The sequence below is a fragment of the Schistocerca gregaria genome, chromosome 2, assembly GCF_023897955.1.
Source record: "Schistocerca gregaria isolate iqSchGreg1 chromosome 2, iqSchGreg1.2, whole genome shotgun sequence".
In the NCBI taxonomy this organism is placed as follows: Eukaryota; Metazoa; Arthropoda; class Insecta; order Orthoptera; family Acrididae; genus Schistocerca; species Schistocerca gregaria.
This window is the reverse complement of record NC_064921.1, coordinates 166140655-166160486: the sequence shown is the minus strand read 5'-3', so window position 1 is coordinate 166160486 and position 19832 is coordinate 166140655. Positions and strand designations below refer to the sequence as shown.

At 42.8% G+C, this 19832-nt stretch overlaps 1 protein-coding gene across 1 annotated transcript in view; it reads left to right on the top strand.

Annotated features, from left to right (window-relative positions):
- The window catches only part of LOC126336596 (WAS/WASL-interacting protein family member 3-like), a 38765-nt gene extending 22131 nt beyond the window's left edge, over positions 1-16634 (top strand). Inside the window, exons 2-6 of the mRNA XM_050000461.1 lie at positions 3907-4139; positions 7646-7798; positions 10675-10975; positions 12732-12911; positions 14299-16634. Coding sequence (XP_049856418.1) covers positions 3907-4139; positions 7646-7798; positions 10675-10975; positions 12732-12911; positions 14299-14499 — 1068 coding nt within the window. The 3' untranslated portion in view covers positions 14500-16634. The remainder of the gene's footprint in view (positions 1-3906; positions 4140-7645; positions 7799-10674; positions 10976-12731; positions 12912-14298) is intronic.
- Positions 16635-19832: the final 3198 nt, after the last annotated feature.

Below are 19832 nucleotides of genomic sequence, written 5' to 3'. Positions count from 1 at the left end.
AACACGACACCCCACATGTCCAGAACTGCTACAGAGTGGCTCCAGGAACACCCTTCTGCGTTTAAACACTTCCGCTGGCTACCGAACTCCCCAGACATGAACATTATTGAACTTATCCAGGATGCAACGGCTGTTCAGAAGAGATCTCCACCCCCTCCTACTCTTACGGACTTATGTACAGCCCTGCAGGATCGTGATGTCTGTTCTTCCAGCACTACCTCAGACATTAGTCGAGTTCATGCCACGTCGTGCTGCGGCACTTCTACATGGTCGCGGGGCCCTACACGATATTAGGGAGGTGTACTAGTTTCTTTGGCTCTTCATTGTAATAACAAACCGAAATTATGCTGTCGCATTGTGCTCGTTAATAGGTATAACCTTATGTTAAAGATTTAACACAATAACAACAGTAGTAAAGTTAGAAACTGCGTACTCAGGCTGTTGAAAAAAAGTGTAGAATATGCAAGATGCTAGCACCCACCAAAACAACAAGACAAAACTCTAGCGAACACAGACTCTAAAATGCATACGTTAAGAGATGTGTTGGCTTGTTGAACCGAAGATATGCGTTTTACAGTTTCGAAGGTGCTCATATCTCTTAAGCTATGCATTTAGAGCCCATGTTTACTAGACATTTTTTCTTGTTCGGAAGGGTCTACCACCTACCAAAACATTCGACAGTTCTTTAGTAAACACCAGGTATATGTCCTAAGGCTGCATAGCTCACGGTGCGCAAATTCCCAGGATGTGTTCATCTAGTATTTTCTAATGAGAACACATAGCGACTCCCAAAAAACTTTACATATAAATTCCACATTTTTCAAAACGCATTCTTGCTGACACTCTCGACAAAATAATGAAAGGAATAATGTTTATCGCTTACTACATTTCCAGTTCTAAAACTTCAGTATCAAGTATGACGTTTTAGTTTATTACTTCTTTAGTACCAACTTTATTTGCAACACATTTTACAGGTAGTGTCCACATGTGCCGGTGAATGCACCTACAAAATTATATCATAGTTTGACACATAGTGCAGGTGATATGGCATCATAATCACAAAGGTGCCTGAAAAACTAGCTTCTCTTGAAACAGAGTGGAAATTAGTCATATTATACTCATCCTGTCTTTGATAATGAGAGCAGATAGCTGCTTCCAACAATCTTGTAACATAATTTGAAACCTTTTCAATATTTCCTTAGTTACAGCCCCACAAAATAATAAAACGAAAACACTTGGCTTTAACTCTTTAGTTAGACCATGGGTAAATAATCTGAAAAAGGAAAATAGTTGGTTTTGACTCTTTCTTTAGTCCATGGGTAAAAAATCCGAAGCTTTAACGTATGTAAATGCAATATTTTGAGCATACAAAGGAAAAGAAATCCGCTACCCTACAACTACATTATTGATGATAAATTGCTGGAAACAGCATCCATCGTAAAGTACCTTGGAGTATCTATACAGAGCGACCTTAAGTGGAAGCACCACATAAAACAAATAATAGGGAAAGCAGATGCCAGACTGAGATTCATAGGTAAAACCTCAAGAAAATTTAATTATTCATCCACTAAAAAAGTGGTTTACAGGCAGGTTGCTGTACCAATTCTTCAGTCTTGTGCATCAGCCTGAGACCCTTAGCAGGTACAACTAACAGAAGAGTGACGCGTTTCTGACAGATTTTGATGAACTTTCTCATATCGTAACTGTACAGTTCCTTCTACAGATGTCAGACTTATAGGAAACCAGGACGTTCCGAGGCAGCACAAATTTCCCCTGTGTGTATGCAACCCATTCATCATTCCTATACTGCGGGAAATCTATATTTTCAACTGCGTGCACGTTGTGAGATAACATTTTTTTTCTACGTCTAGCTATGTCCTCGTGAAGGCCGTTCACGTGAATAAACAATACTCATTTCTGAAACGTGTTACTGTACGAGAAACAAACGAAAGTAGAGCGTATTTGGGTAGAACGCATCTCTTTTCTCAGAAACACAAGTTTTTACCCGTGTGTGTTCCAGAACAAGTGCACATTTCATGCTTGAAACTATAACAATTAGCTCCAACAACTACAGTAATGAAATTAGGAATAAACGTGATTTAAAATGATTGTTGGAAACAAGCACAAGTAAAAAGATATCGGCTTCAGTTATACAGCAAGGGATCTGCGAAATTCTTCGTAAGTACTTTCGGTTTTTCGTCACTGTTACTTCCTTTACGGTCATTTTCCCACCGTGCAAAATAGTTGATACAGCTGGTCATTACGCTTCTCATAAGTACCCATTTAAATATTGCTACACATTGTTGACTTCTTTTTCAGATCAGGGGAAATACCTTTCTATAGATACATACATTCAAAGGAACTCGAGGACATAAATTTCATTATTTAACCCGATGAGGCAATGGTCACAAGGCTCTCTCTTACATTAGACCAGAGTTTCATACACGCAATACGTTTGCTAGTAGTTAATGATGATAATTATCATATAATAGATAGTAATGAAACGACAAAGATTTTAAACAAGATATGAATTTATTTAACGCTATTTGGAGTAACAGTAGTGACTAAGAGCTAACACAAATAATGCAAACGATTTTATTACTTCTGCTGTTACTGCTAACAGGAACAATAACAACAGTGACAGTAATAGATAAATAATGTATTTCCAGCTGTAAAGGAGTGAGATATGAGCTAGAGTAATTGAAATAGAGAGCAACAGCTAGCGAATCGGGGAAAAGGGGAAGGCGCGATGGGATATAAGGCTACGTTGTAAAGGTTAAGTGTTATTGTTTTAGTGCATATACCATTAACTGTCTTCAAGCTGGAGATATCATTTAGTTCTTTGACGAAGTGATACAGATCGTTCCAGAATAGAGTTCTCCCTACGATGAAGGAGTTGCAGGTTGTTGAGTGATAGAAAGGGAACAGAAAGGTTTTCCACTCAATGGCATGGTGATAAAGCAACCAGTATGTAGAATGAGGAGAAAAACATTCATAATTACGATGTTGAAATTACTATATGTTTATCCATCAATGACACGTGTTTCACCCACATCAACGCGTCTTTAGATTGAGCGAGAAATGTTGATAACCAAGTTATGGATACTGATGGTACAACATCCGCAAAAATAAATTGCCCTTGTCATGTACAAAGAAACTAGTCGGGGTAAATATATGCTACCCTCATGTGTTAGAAGCATAACGTCCGATACCCCTGCCCCGACGAGTAGTGTGGTCTAGTGAATACGAGACAGGAACAGGCATATACAATCTGTCAAATGGTAAACATGCTGCAAGGGACGTTCTACATCCTGCGACAACATACGCAGAGGCCAGTCTGAAGATGTCTTGAGTTAGGCGAAACGCTAGTCATTAATGAAAAAGGAAGCAGTAATTTCAGCATCAGAACCAAGACTCTTTTGTACTCCTCATAGGACAGAAAGAGTGTTGATGCTGTGTTGATAACATCGCTGTAACCAACAACTGAAAGTACAAGTGTTTCCACAAGTTTCTTTTTAAAATCAAAGGGAATGATCATTTTTTACATTTTTGGAGAGGATGGAGATACGTTAATGCCTGCTTGGAAACTGTATCCGTGTGCTCAGCTCAATTTCAGTTTTCGTCTGTTATTACTCCTAGACTCTTTGTAGAGGCAGACAAATTTATATCTGTTCCACTTAGGGTCAAAAGCGATAGGAATACCTGAAATGATGTATAATGACCACCACCCAACAGCGCTTGAGTTTGAGATGAATTGAGCATTAACTTTTCCCATTTTGATAAGACACGAAGATCAGCACTGACATGGTAGTCAAATAACTACGTTCAAGGCCCGCTAATCGGCCTTCCAGCTGCCAGTCGCAGTGTGTGCACCAGAGGAGTGACAAACAGTCGATTGCGTTGCAGGTGCTGTTGCTGGCGACGGCGTCGCTGGCGCAGTACAACGGCAACTACCTGGACAGCGACTACCAGGACTACCAGGAGCCGGCCCCCAGCCGGCCCGCGCCACCCCCGCCGCCCCCGCAGCGCTCGTACAGCCGGCCGCCCCAGCAGTCCTCGCCGGTGCGCTCTTCCTTCTCCAGCTCGGCCGCCAACGCCGCGCGCCCCACGCCAGTCCCCATCCTCAAGCAGATCAACAGGTACACACCTCAGTCAAAGGGGGGCGCTCTGCCGCTCTCTGAATGCACATACACAGGGCTCCAAAAATGCGTCCACTGTTCAAAAGTCCATAACTGGCAAACTGATTGACGGACTTGTCTCATCTTTGGTAGTGTAATAGTTTGTAGCTCCGGCAATCGCCACACAAGCGTTATATAGCGTTGTTTTGTTTTGTCAGATGACAGTCACCAGATAGTCAGTGCTTTGCTCTTAGTTGCACCTAGTTACTCGAGTAAACATGGCTGGCGCAAGGCTTACATTCGACGAAAGGAAGTCAGTTTTGAAGTGGTGTTTTAAGCGCGAAAACATTAATGAGGTTCAACGGCAATGGCGAAATGAGTATCAAACAGAGCCACCGAAACGTTTAACGATTCGTCGCATTCGAGACAAATTTGAAGCCGAAGTCTGTGTTAAAGGTGTACGCAAACAACGATCTGGACGACATGTAACAGTAACAAGTCCAGCTAACTCCCGTCGTGTGTTACAACAATTCACTCGTTCGCCACAGAAGTCTGTGAGACAGTGTGCCCGTGAAACTAAAGTGAGTCGCTCAAGTGTTCGGCGAATTTTGAACACAGCAAAGTGGAAGTGCTGCATCCCACGACTGCTACACGCAATGGATGAGGACGAGGCAGATCGTAGAATGGAGTACTGCGAGTGGTTTACTTGCATGGTGCGCAACGATGAAGAGATTGCAGAGATGATTGTGTGGTCTGATGAGGCACAGTTCAAACTCAAGGGTACAATAAATCGCCACAATTTCATCTACTGGGCCGTCGAAAATCCGAACGTCCATGTAGACAAAGCCGTGAATTTGCCAGGAGTAAATGTGTGGTATGGGTTGCCTTACCGGGGCTGGATTGCGCCATTCTTCTTTGACGGCTCAGTTACCGGTGAGGTGTACCTTTAGAAGCTTCAGACATCCATTTTACCTGCCATCCGAGACTTGCATGGAAACGGAAGAGGTTGCCTTACCGGGGCGGGATTGCGCCATTCTTCTTTGACGGCTCAGTTACCGGTGAGGTGTACCTTCAGAAGCTTCAGACATCCATTTTACCTGCCATCCGAGACTTGCATGGAAACGGATGAGGTTACTTTCAACAAGATGGTGCCCCAGCTCACTACCAAAATCGTCTTAGGGCGTATCTCGACGAAAATCTATCAGGAAGATGGATAGGCCGTAGAGGTGCTGTGGAGTATCCACCACGTTCAGCAGAACTTACTCCTTTGGACTTTAACCTGTGGCGAACACTAAAGGATGTCGTTTATCGACAAAATCCACGCACATTGGATGAACTTCGAGAATCCATCGTACATTCATGTGCAAATATCCAACTGAACACGTTGCAGTCAGTAGTTGGTGCTGCAGTTCGGCAGTGTGGTGACCATTTCGAACACCTAGAGTTTTGTCTTTAAGTTGGACATTAAGCTACACTTTCGCCAAAAATGAGACAACTCCGTCAATTAGTTTGCAAGTTATGGATTTTTAAACAGTGGATACATTTTTTTGGGCCCCTCTGTATAGCTTTAATATCATCTTCCCAGCATCCCTGTCAAGCCTGACCATTTGATACTTTACATGACAATTATCTTTTTCCCATGTGTGTGAGTTATCACCCTTCCTCCTGATCTCTACAAATTTCTTTCTCTCGGAGTTGCACCTTCGCCGAACGTCCTCACTTACGTGTTGTGCACATTCCAAATTCTGTCTTCACCTAGAATTTTCTTCCTCCATGTATGCCCCTAATACCAATGAAGCCATTCTCTGATGCCTTACCTACGTCCTGTTATCCCATCCCTTTTTATAATCAATTTTCCTTTCGTCGCCGATTTTGTGGAGAACTTTCTTATTCCAGAACGAGATTTTCACACTGCAGCGGAGTGGGCGCTGATATGAAACTTCCTGGCAGATTAAAACTGTGTGCAGGACCGAGACTCGAACTCGGGACCCCCTCCGTTTCGCGGCCAAGTGCTCTACCATCTAAGATACCCAATCACGACTCACGTCCCGCGCTCACAGGTTCACTTCTGCCAATATCTCGTCTCCTACCTTCCAAACTTTACAGAAGCTCTCTGCGAACCTTGCAGAATTAGAACTCCTGAAAGAAAAGATATAGCGGAGACGTGGCTTAGCCACAGCCTAGGGGTTGTTTCCAGAATGAGCACTTGCCCGCGAAAGGCAGGGGTCCCGAGTTCGAGTCTCAGTTCAAATGGTTCAAATGGCTCTGAGCACTATGGGACTCAACTGCTGTGGTCATTAGTCCCCTAGAACTTAGAACTACTTAAACCTAACTAACCTAAGGACACCACACACATCAATGCCCGAGGCAGGATTCGAACCTGCGTCCGTAGCAGCCGCACGGTTCCGGACTACGCGCCTAGAACCGCGAGACCACCGCGGCCGGCTCGAGTCTCAGTCTGGCACACTCGGCTGCAGAATTAAAATCTCATTCTGGAAACATCCTCCAGGCTGTGGCTAAGCCATGTCTCCGCTATATCCTTTCTTTCAGGAGTGCTAGTTCTGCAAGGTTCGCAGAGAGCTTCTGTAAAGTTTGGAAGGTAGGAGACGAGATACTGGCAGAAGTGAACCTGTGAGGGCTGGGCGTGAGTCGTACTTAGGTAGCTCAGATGGTAGAGCACTTACCCTCGAAAGACAGGGCTCCCGAGTTCGAGGCTCGGTCCGGAACACAGTTTTAATCTGCCAGTAAGTTTCAACTTTCTTATTGCTCATAAGCCCGCTTTTCATCACCCTTCTGTAACACCACACCTCATACTTTTTAAACCTCTTCTTTCCCAGATTTCCACAGTTAATGATTCGCTTCCCTAAAAATCTGTCATTCCCACGTAAGTTCACACAAATTTCTTTTTCGAGATGAATCCTGTTTAATATACTGATAGATTGTTTTGCCTATACTTAGCTACTCATTATATTCTACTTGCTTCGTTCGTCACTATTTAGTTTCCTTCCAAGGTGCAGTAGTGGAATTCCTTCACTTCGGCCTCTACAGAATACCCAGTTTTATGTTACAATTATCGATAATTTCATGTTCACTTTTTCTTCGGTTTCCTCTCAGTCCATATTAAGTGGTCATATTCTGTTCTCTGCATTCGAGAGCATCTGTGTCTTCTCTACTTACTAAAGATAAGACTAAGGATAGCGACATAATCAGAGTATCTTATTATTGATATCATTCCACCCTGAATTTTAAACCGTATCTGAAAATTCCTTTTATTTCCTTCACTGCTTCTTCTGTATAAAGATTGAAGAGCAGAGGAGAGGGTCTGTGCCCCTACCGTACATTCTCTTTAATCAGTTACTTCTCTTTTTATTTTCCATTCCTGTTTTTCCCTCTTCATTGTCCCCGCAGTGTTGGCCATCATGGTATTAGTGGAATGTAACTATACTGCATCACTTTACAAAGTCGAATATTAGTTAAGTAAAGCCGTAAACATACATCTATAGAGACAGCTTACTATAACTTTTCAGGCACAACGAGGATGGTTCATACACGTACGGTTACGAGGGAGCCGACGGCTCCTTTAAGATTGAGACCAAACTGACGACAGGCGAGGTAATGGGAAAGTACGGCTACGTCGACGATAACGGCAAGGTGCGAGTCGTGGAATACGGCGCCAACAGGTGAGCTGCTTCATATGCAAGGTGTGCAAAAGAAAACTGTCTCAGAAAATATTTCACTTACCTTAAGATAGGTAAACCAACCCCCACGCGCGGGAGAATTAAGTTGCACTGTCTACCTTAAGGCGCGTGAAATATTTTCTCAGGCAGTTTTATTTTGCCCACCCAGTACTTGTCACATTTACAAGATCTTTTATCTACCTACTATCCGGACTACGTTGCTTAACTATAGATAGCTTGTAAATCGGTATGTCACTGTCATCATTCTTGTCTTCATTTTTCTCAGTACATTATTCCTCTGTCTTTGTAACTATGGTAATTTCTTCACTTGTGACTTAATCTGAAACTGAAAATATTTGCAGTTTTGTCTTTAATAAACTCATGGATTTAATTAAATCGGAGACATTTAACAAAGTGCTCCTTAGTCTGTGTGTGTTGAGATAAGTGGCGTGTCTCAGTACAGATGAGTATTAAAGCGGAAGAGAAGAATCACACGCACTAGGTTTCCTCCGAATGTAACGATGCTGACATTACGATCCACTACAATAATTAAATTAGTCAAATAGGGAAGCAGTCGTGACTGTTGTTTATTCGTCAAAGATAAATCATGAAGATTTTGTTCGGATGTTTTGAGACCAGACATTTTTCATGTCAGTATTTCACACTTGGTTTTGAAAACGTGATCTTTATGGGCGGAACACATACACAGATTTAACAGAGTTATAATCATTGTACGTGAGACTGATTTTAATTGTCTGCATTTCACAGAATAGCGGTCCCAGAAAACTGTTGTTCATAGTTTCCTTTACCCTTTCAACTTATGACTGAGTTACGTTGACAACGACAAGTTATTATTTCGAGGCCTAGGTAAAGGAAAATAGTATTACGCAACAGTCTGACACAGGTTGTGGATCTCAGATCTGTTACCTATCTGTCTTGTCACATTCTTATTGGGAGCTTGACAAACTCGAGGCGTGTGACACAGAGCAACTTATAGCCTTAGTGACGAATCGTGCCGTTCAATTGACAATGCTGCACATGACTATCAAACTGGGGAGATGAGGACTGCCTTGCTTCAGTCCAAAGCCATTAAAAGGCGATTTTACCTGAGAATATGAAGGTGGTTTTGGGAGATGCTCCTACATTCATCTAATTCCGTCTTACCGAAACAGCCCAAAAAGATATAGCTTTCTAAACACATTAGGTTCACCTTTAATTATGCCAATCAATATCATGAAAATAATGCAGGGGTGAAGTTTTATGAATGGACACACAATTGAGTAACCGGTTTTTAATGTTTATGTCCTGTTTTTCCAGCTTATTAATATTTTGTGGTGAATCTTTCTTGATACTTTTGTGTTGTGAAACATTTATTTTTTCTTTTCACAGTTCATTCAGACTTCATTTGCATTCCATACTTTTATTGTTCATTGCCAACCTAAAACTATCAGCATGTGAATTAAAATGTTTTTATGAGTAGCTCGTTGGATACCCTGGATGTAATTATAACAAGATGTAACTCCTGAGTGTTACAGTAAAAATTCATTATCATAATACATATTTGCATGCATTAAGGAATGTATTTACCACTTAGGTATCAGACAAATCTATCTTTCAAAAATTGAATGTGTAACTGTTTCTGTCAACTATAGCTTACCGAGAAACAGTATATTAGGTCGACAACTTTGCTTCCGCCGTTTTGCAACAGCTGGCAGTAGCAGCAAGTGGTGTGCATGTGGTCATATACTGAATTTAAGCATTTGTTAACATAACGGCATGAAAACATTAGTCGATTTGTTATTTCGTCATAAAGTTATTCTCGACTGGATATGCCAACTTACAAGCCCAGTTCTCGTCACTTGCAGAAGTTTTAATTTACTGCTTTGACGTAAGAAATCTGCAGCTGAAACTCATAAAATGCGGGGTAAGACCTATGGTGAGCCCCTATTCAGAGAACGAACGTACAGAGAATGGTTTCGACGCTTTAAGAACGGTGATTCTGTCGTCGACGACCGGCGTTCGGTAGAAGAGACAAGATTTTGCAAGCTACTGCAACCGAGGGAAACGCCGGCCGCGGTGGCCGTGCGGTTCTAGGCACTCCAGTCCGGAACCGCGTGACTGCTACGGTCGCGGGTTCGAATCCTGCCTCGAGCATGAAAGTGTGTGATCTCCTTAGGTTAGTTAGGTTTAAGTAGTTCTAAGTTCTAGGGGACTGATGACCTCAGATGTTGAGTCCCATAGTGCTCAGAGCCATTTGAACCAACCGAGGGAAACAATCACAGGAGATTGTTACCGAAAGCAAATGATTCGGTTGAGCCGAGCTCTGAAAGATAAACGGCCACAAAACAGCGACGGACTTGAAAAGGTGATTTTGTAGCAAAACCTGTCAAAATATACTTGGATACGTTGAAGTGGAAAGTCCTACACCACCCGCCTTGTTTTCGAGAAATTGCTCCCTGTGACTACAACCTTTTTCGGTCAATGGCGCACGGCAAGGCTGGCCAGCACTTCCAGTCATACAAACAACTGCAAAATTGAATCAGTTCATAGATATCCTCAAAAGACGCTCGGTTCTTCCGCCGTGGAATCCGTTTCTCTGCCCGAAGGATGAAAGTATTGGTCAGAGATGACCAGTACTTCCGATTGTAAATTTTTTGTAAGATTTTCACAATAAAGTCTAGAAGTGCATGGAAAAACGCTGGAAGAAAAGTTATAGACCTAACAGTTTATGAAAAAATGGTAATTTCCGTATCTTTCCCCCTCCTGGAACATTTCTGCAGATGCCGTGTGTAACGACTTCATGTACGCAGCCTGCCTGACTTGTCCTATGGAGGTGTAAGCCCTAACATCGCTGTCTTCATTGGTGCCGCTTGGTGCAGGTTCGGCTTCCAGCCATCTGGAGAGGGCATCACTGTGGCGCCGCCCACGCTGGTGGACGAGACAACGCGCAAGCAGCAGCCTGGAGGCGGGGGCGGTCTCGGCGGCCGCCTGTCGGCGCTGAGCAGCGACCAGCCCGAGTACGACGACGGCCAGTACTACGAGCCACAGCCGCCCCCGAGGCCCGCCCCCAGGCCGGCGCCTCCCCGCCCCCAGCCCGCGCCGGTGCGCGTCGCGCCGCCCCCACCGCCGCCGCCGCCTCCTAGGCCTGCTCCCATAAGGCAGCCGCAGTCCTTCGAGCAGGTACGTGCGTTCTCCTTTCTGCGCCATCTGGACACTGCTGTTGTTGTTGTGGTTTGATGCACGTCTTCACTCTAGTCTATCCTGTGGAAGACTCTTCACCTCTGCGTGACAACTGTAGCCTACATCCATTTGAACTTGCTTACTGTATTCAAGCATTGGTCTCCCACTACAGTTTCTACCCTACACACTTCCACTACCGAACTAACTATTCCTTGATGTCTCGGGATGTGCCCTGTCGACAGTGGCTTCGTTCACTCAATTTGTGCCATAAATTTCTTGTTTCCTCAATTTGATCCAGCACCTCCACATTTGTTATTCAACTTTGACTCAGTCACAAAGTGGCGTATAGTGACTTGCACGCCAGAGCCATCGCAGCAAGAGCTCAGTGAAAAATGAAGCCATGTGTTAGGCGACAATACCCAATTTAGAGGAGGGGTAGGGTCACTTGATACCGCTGGAGTGACCGGTATGAGAGATGGCATGTGCCGACCACAAGTTATTGTCACTCACTGCTCAAGGGGTACATGACACCCTATGGGGTAATATTTTAATATTCAGTATTCACTTCAGGATCTTCTCCAGACTCACTGGATCAATTCCGGCAAAAAATACGCACAGAGATAGCAGGTGTCAAGAGGATCAGCATTTTGGTGTTATAACCTCCCAGTTCCAACAGAAACAGAGACATGGGCAAAAACATGTTTCTTCCCATCCTCGTCTTACAGACTGCCCTGCATTACAGACATGTTAGGGAACTGCATCAGCATGCCAAATAAACCTGCTTGGTGGGGCAGCCTATATGCCAGGAGCAAAAAACTGTTTTCCAGGCCATGACGTGTAGGTTTTCCTGCTTGACCGACATGTAGTGTTGAAGTAGTATCAGCAGACTTTATTAAGTTGCTTTGCATGGCAGTGTGTACATCAGGGGCAAATAAAGGATTTTCAAGCTCCTGATCTCTACCCTACACTGCATAACATATATGTTGTGGAAGTGGTAACTGCTGCTTTACTGAATTATATTGCAGGGGCTACATGTGCTGACAAGCATGACTGGGAACAGTTGGAGCTAGGTAGAGGAGGATATGCACAGAGAGAGGGGAGGAGAGTGAGATGCATAAGGCAGAGGGAAGGTGTAAAGGCGTAGTGTTCAGGTGGTAAAGAAGGAGGGAGATATGGAGATGGAAAGAGAGAGGAGAGCAAGATATGGTAGGAAGTAGGGAAGGAGGAAGATAAGATCAGAGAGAGGGGTGGAGGAAATGGGCAAAGAGAGTGGAGGAGGAGACAAAGAGACGAGAGAGAGAGAGTGGGGAAGAGGAGATTGTGGTTGGAGGATGAGGTGAACAAGTGAGGAAGAGTTAGACACAAAGAGGGGGAGGTGTGTTCAGTGTATGTGTCAAACGCGTACACACGTGAAGCTGCAGGAAAAGGCTAATTCTGATAATAATCATTAATAAGAACAATAATGATAGTAATAATAATAATAATCATAATAATCAATTGTCGTAGCTACATGGACACACCAAACGCGTCTCCTAATTTTAAAACTGTGATGTTTCACTAAAAATAACATTTCACATCCATTTTATATTAGTAGATAAGCAAATACTACGATAATAACTATATGAATGTAATTAAAAGTAAAAAAAAAACAGTATTTGGTGAGAAATGTTGTTGGATCACGAAGTGAATGAAGTATGTGCATTGGATTCGTCATTAGACAATGAGCCTGTCCCACTGACTACTTGTTGCTGCACAGCTCTACGAGTCGCCCGCGCCGGCTCCTGCGCCGCGCTTCTCCGCCGGCCCGCCGTCGCCGAGCCGCAGCCACAGCCACGGACCCAGCCTAGGACCGGCGCCGCCCCGCGCCCAGGTCCCCGGCGCTGTCCCCGTGGGCGGCGTAGTCTACTCCGAGCAGCCGAGGCCGCCGCGCCCGCAGGTACCTACTCCGTCCCCCCCACGGCCAGCCACCAAACTACACTACTGGCCGTTAAAATTGCTGCACCAAGAAGAAATGCAGATGATAAACGGGTATTCATTGGACAAATATATTGTAATAGAACTGACAGGTGATTACATTTTCAAGCAATTTGGGTGCATCAGATCCTGAAAAATCAGTACCCAGAACAACCACCTCTGGCCGTAATAGCGGCCTTGATACGCCTGGGCATTAACAGAGCTTGGATGGCGTGTACAGGTATAGCTGCCCATGCAGTTTCAACACGATACCACGGTTCATCAAGAGTAGTGACTGGTGTATTGTGACGAGCCACTTGCTCGGCCACTATTGACCAGTCGTTTTAAATTGGTGAGAGATCTGGAGAATGCGCTGCCCAGGGCAGCAGTCGAACATTTTCTGTACCCAGAAAGGCCCGCACAGGACCTGCAACATACGGTGGTGCATTGTCCTGCTGAAATGTGGGATTTCGCAGGGATCGAATGAAGTGTAGAGCCAAGGGTCGCAATACATCAGAAATGTAACGTCCACTATTCAATGCGAACTAGAGATGACCGAGTCGTGTAACCAATGGCACCCCATACCATCACGCCGGGTGATATGCCAGTATGTCGATGACGAATACACGATTCCAATGGGCGTTCACCGGGATGTCGCCAAACACGGATGCGACCATCATCATGCTGGATTCATCCGAAAAAATGACGTTTTTCCATTCGTGCACCCAGGTTCCTCGTTGAGTACACCATCGTAGGCGTTCCTGCCTGTGATGCAGCGTCAAGGGTAACCGCAGCATATGGTCTCCGAACTGCAGCCATGCGTATAAGACGCCTGCCATCTCGACTGCTAGTGATACGAGGTCGTTGGGATCCAGCACGGCGGTCCGTATTACCCTCCTGAACCCACCGATTCCATCGACCAACGCTAGCAGCACTGTCGCGATAAGATAAACCGCAATCGCGATAGGCTACAATCCAACCTTTATCAAAGCCGGAAACGTGAAGGTACGGATTTCTCCTCCTTACACGAGGCATCACAACAACGTTTCACCAGGCAACGCCGGTCCCCTGCTGTTTGTGTATGAGAAATCGCTTGGAAACTTTCCTCGTGTCAGCACGTTGTAGATGTCGCCACCGGCGCCAACCGTGTGTGAATGCTCTGAAAAGCTAATCATTTGCATATCACAGCAACGTCTTCCTGTCGGTCAAATTTCGCGACTGTAGCACGTCTTCTTCGTGGTGTAGCAATTTTAATGGCCAGTAGTGTACCTTGCTCCCCGCCACCTGTTTATGTGTGTATCGCTACCCTGTGACTTCTGTCGCCTCAGTGTTGAATATGGTGTTTCATGACGTGAATGTTATGCCCGCAGCCGCCGCCGCAGCCCATCCAGCACCGCAGCCCCGCCCCGGTGTACCACAGCCCGCCCCCGCCGCCGCCCCCGAGGCCTGCCCCCCAGGTGAGGCAAGCTGGAACCGGTGGCGGCATCCTGGACCAGCTGGCCAAGGACTACGCTCTGCCGCAGAGCAACAGCGCACCGCTCACAGACATCAGCTTCTCCTCCTTCTACTAGAGCAGTGCGCCGGCCCCCTATGGGCGTGTGCCACCTTTGTACAGTACTCAAAGCTCGCCTCTTTCTTTTGTACAGACATTTCAACATCTCCGCTTTCTACGATTTACTCTATAGACACTTCTCCGTAGTACAGTTTGAAAGGCGAACTTAAGAAAAGACTTCACAGTCCTCATACACACTGCTCACCCTGTATTTCAACAGAGGGCTGTGCAAACAATAAGACGCACTATAAATTCCTAATCTATCTATTCACCTTCTCTTACACATTTAATGTAATTATATCTGAATGTTCCTATAGCATTCCGCTTCCTACAAACACCCTAGTTTCCTAAGGAGCAGCAAGGAACGAATGGCAGTGTGTCTGTGATTTCTGTGAATTTTCTTTGTTAACATTCCATAATGCTAAAGTCCTTCTTGAATCTCTTTTCGTACTCTACACATGAATTAACCACTAATATGTTGCACTTTACTGAAAGTAGTTTCTGAAGCTAATCCCAAGGTACGTAAATGTTGGTTTGAAACAAGCAGCAACGTTAATCACCTGCTTTCTCTTTGCCTTATGTCTCCTGAAACGCAATAATCAGTTCTCCTGGTTCTTCGCCTCCAAAATCCTTTTCTACATTTGTTTTCACGGATATTCACAAGCTACTTAATAGTTTAAACGTATAAAACGGGTTCTTCATATTGGGTCACGGAAAGTTTTCTTATACTTCTTCTTTATTATTCTTGGTGATAGGGCGTACCATACATTTATGATATTCGTGCCTCTGTCTTTCTGATATGGGTTTAGTATATACTGCATATCGGTAGCTGAAACTTATGTGTACTTTAACTTACAAAACTTAAAATTTTTGTCTTTTTCTTGTTGGGCTTTATACTCTTCGTTTTGTTACAGCTGTAGACAATAGAGCTACTGTACCCATTTAACACACTACTAAAAATTAATTTCCGTCGTTGACACAAATTAAGATAGGACTAATTTCTTTTCATACGGCAAAGTTAACTATTCTTAGGTACTTATGTGTTACGTTCGTGGCATGGAATAACCTCTTTCATGGTTCTAAGCCTATAAAACAACTTTTTCTGCAAATTCCTTTCAAGAACTTTCTTACTGTAACTTTACTACTATACTCCCACATCCGTTCGATATCTAGTGAACGATCTACTTGAATAGTTTAAACATGAAAAGTGTGTCCTGTTATTGCAGCCTGGAACGTTTTCCTATGATTACTCTGTACACCAACTAGTAGTAGCAAAGCAAACCTTGCATTTTCCATATTTCTATCTCCATCTGTCTCGGCTGTGTCCACTATTTAATGAATAACATATATGAAAGGTATACTTGCTTTAACTTACAACGTATCTGTCTTTTTCATTATGGAGTTGGTGCGGAAATTTTGATATATTTACCCATAGAACACAAAATCAGCCTACCTTACAACACCCCAGATAACTATGTGATAGGCGCTGATAGTTACTGAGCCTTTTCAAACTTTAACAGCAAAACTTGAGTGTCTCCTATGCACTAACACTATTTTCTTTTAATCACTCACATTTCCGGACTTCTTATGCTCTACTTGTTTCCTCGTTTACTTATTACACGTATGCTCAGCTTCGGAATTAACTCAAACGCCCTATACTACATGGGTAAATTTGTTAATGTAGATGACATTGTACCACAGTGCTAAACAATTTTGGTATACAGGTACTACAACCAAACTTACAGCTTTAGACTACTGTATATGTATCTAATTATTATTTTGTAGATCTTTAACCTTCCTCCGAATCACAGGAACACTGCCAGTTATTCGTTTCCTGATATGCTTCAAATAAGTTCAATACAAAATTTGTTTTAAATATTGACTGTTATCCTTAGGGTGTGACTGATGTTATTTATCACTTTTAGTCGAAGCATTCCAATTGTAAGAAAGTTTTCAATACTTCTGTATTGTATGTGAAAATTAGATTGTTACGTTCCGACTTTAATGTTTTGAAAAATAATAGCCATATTTTTATAAATTTGAATACAACAATTTTCCTCTATTTATTTGACGAAAACATAAATTGACAAATGGAAAACAAATTTTGTTTCGAAATATATTTCCATATTAAATAAAACTGTGTTCTTTGTTATATTCCTTTTTTTATTACACCTTTTACAGACAGTGTCATTCCATAGAAACAGTTCCTTGTGCCTGATGAATTTTATTAGTCGAATGTTGGTAGTAGCAACGCTGCAATTTTCTGTGATAACACAGTGGGATGGTTTCATTCACCGTCAGTAACGCTCACAACATGAAGACAGTAGCAGCGTTGGAGAAAGAGATTATGTCTTTGTATTTGTTTACACATTAAGACTATAAACAGACGATTTATTGAAATGTTTCTCAGTCATATACGATGAGATGCACATCAGTGCATTATGCATGTCTATGATAAAAGTATAGGAGTTATTTTCCAGGTGGTCTGCTGGACCAATATTCGAATCCGGAGTTTTGCCACTAGTTAGCATTATCCAGATTCGATTCCTGTCGCCCTGAAGAAGATCCGTGGAAAGACGGCCGAAACATCGGCATTTTAATTGTTTTTATTCAAAGTGTTCACGACATTTTGGCTCATCAGTTTATGTGTCACACTTCTTTGCCTGAGTGGGAAGAATAATGGTACGTTAATTATTCCATGTGGCCCACTGGACGAAGCTACATGTGACGATAAACACATTAAAAATGGTCGTAGCTCTTGGAGTCGTTAGCTCCAGTGAAAATGGAGAGAATTATGATGCACGAGAGAATAATCAACTTCTACGCGGAGGTCACAAATAAATTAGATACTGAATCAGAGTCCACTTGGCGTTACAGTTAGCTGGTGAGGATCATATGTTGGCAATAAGAATCCAGACGTATCATAAGACCAACTGACAGAACAATCTGCAGATCAGTGATGAGTGTCATCGTACGGGCAATATCATAACTTTTGTTTGGTCTCTCCTCTTCTTTAGCTTCTCGGAGGCCTGATTTCTGGATATTATGCCATCTGTCACCAATAACATTTTACTTCAGTAATGATGGAAGCTGTTACTTATCTTTCAGAATTATTATTTAGTCCATGTACATAGTACTTCGGTTTCACCAGTAAACCTAAGAAAAAGATATCCTCTGATGTTTCCAACTATCATATATCATCTCACACAGTCAACATTGGTTTCTTCTGGCACGGTTTCAAGTAGCTGTACACCGCAGGTGGTTTATATTAAATGAAACCGTGGATTAGGCTTTCATTACATCCCACAGCCTGTAGTATCCTGATGTCTGCTGACACTAAAAGCAATTGTAAAGAGATGAGGAATGCACTATATGTTTAGAAATGTCCGTGCTCGCAGCGTGTTCCAGAAGGTAGGTATTGTGACAGAATTGTATTCAAATAGCTGCTCTTTTCATTGCCTTGAGGACAATTGCGACCAACCAATCTATTCCAAATCGACTGCTGCAAACGAAAACTGCTTTGTTCGTCATAACCTAAATTCTACCTAAACATTAGTTCTGATGTAACATTACAGCCACTTCCAGCCACTACAAAAACTCCTTGAAAGTATCAGCCCCTTTCCATACCGTGCTTTTAACTTACACTCAATTTATCAGTTTTCTTGATGTGGTTCAAGTTTTCATACGAGTTTTATCTTTTATAAACTGAACGAGGTGGACACTGAATCTTCTACTTATAAGGTTTCTTTATTATGATAAATGGCAGTTTTATCTATCATATTTATCACAGATAGCTTCTTTGGATACCTAAACACATGTCTTATATCTAACTCTTTGGTTACCAGAGGTTGTGTTAGGAGCAGATAACGTAACTGTCGCTCCGCCTCACGCGCTGGTCTGTTGTCGGCGGTCGATGAGAGAGTAGCGTGGTTGGTGGACATGGCAGACAGAGGATAATTTTTTGACATGCTTTCTGCTGTGACTCTTCTTTTGGAATTAGGTAGTGTGGGAAAAGTTCTTATTTGCTGCGAGAGCTAAGGTGGGCTAAACTGCTCAAGTATCAGTATTCATTCTGCAAACCACTAGGATAAAATAAACGAAATTCTGATCAGCAAGCCATATTTTAATATTAATTTCAAAATTATGAATCATATGTTGAGTGTACTGATAAACTAATCTCATCTTTCACCTTTAAGAGCACTGGAAAACGGAAGGAAAGAGAAAATTTTATGTATGAAGTGTTCTTTAGTTTCTATGTGAATCAGCTTCATTGTTTTTATAAAGCGTGAAGAACATTACAGTCCCCATGTTAATGTGATTCAAATTCTGTTTGTGTTTCGAAGTCGCAATACGATTTCAGTTTGAAACAACCTTTTCATTTCTATAAAGCCTTCTCGGACTTCTTGCCGGGGCAGTACATGGTGAAATGTCAAGCTTTCGAAAATTATCTCCAGCATCTTCGTCCGGAGCAACTGAAACATTAAACGCGACAAGAAATTCGACAGCAGTGTTCTATACAAACCACTCGAACTCCCCCCACCCCCCTGCCCACCCCCCACCCCCCCCCCCCCCCCTCTCTGTCACCCACTGTTTGAAAGTGAAACATCATGTAACTTTCCTGACATCCCGTGTACTATTTTGCGATCAGCAAACTGATGCAGTCTCGGCTAGGTATCAATCCTTATTTGGAAGCAACTAGAAGAAATGTTAAGGCTGTCAACTGCAAAGTGGTTTCTTTCAGGGACATGCAGATTAGCGTTTTAATTCACTCACGAAAGCGGAAAAGAACAGCGTTTCCCGTTCCGCAGGTTGAGAATCAAACGTAGGGCCAAGACGAACTTCGTGAGCAAGCTTTAGGAAACTGTATACATTTGTACATTTTTCATAAAACCCTGATGCATTTTCTAACGGCATACAGATTTAATACACGCCAACTAACGATTGTACCTTTGATTGTTCATGAGGAAGTTATTCAGTGTATCACAGATAGTTACTCTTTATATTTAATTAATAATCATTTAAATACTGTCCAACTCAGTTTGATGTAGTTGAATATCACCTATTAAATTTGTCAAAATTTACACGTTTAATGTTTATATTCGAAAGCAGTATATTTCTAGGACTTCTAGGTCACGGCATACTGTAGGCGAAAAGGTAATCAGAACTTAGATCACTTACTTCTTCATTCCAAATGGTATGGAAGTCACACAACGTAAACAGCCAAGCAGACAGGAGAACATACGCACGAGAACATAGGTAGTTAGTGTCGTATCAATACAAGTGTTGCTGAAAATGGTGAAAACATACGTTCCTTGTTCTTAAGTAACAGAACCCAGTAAGTTGTCCTCAATG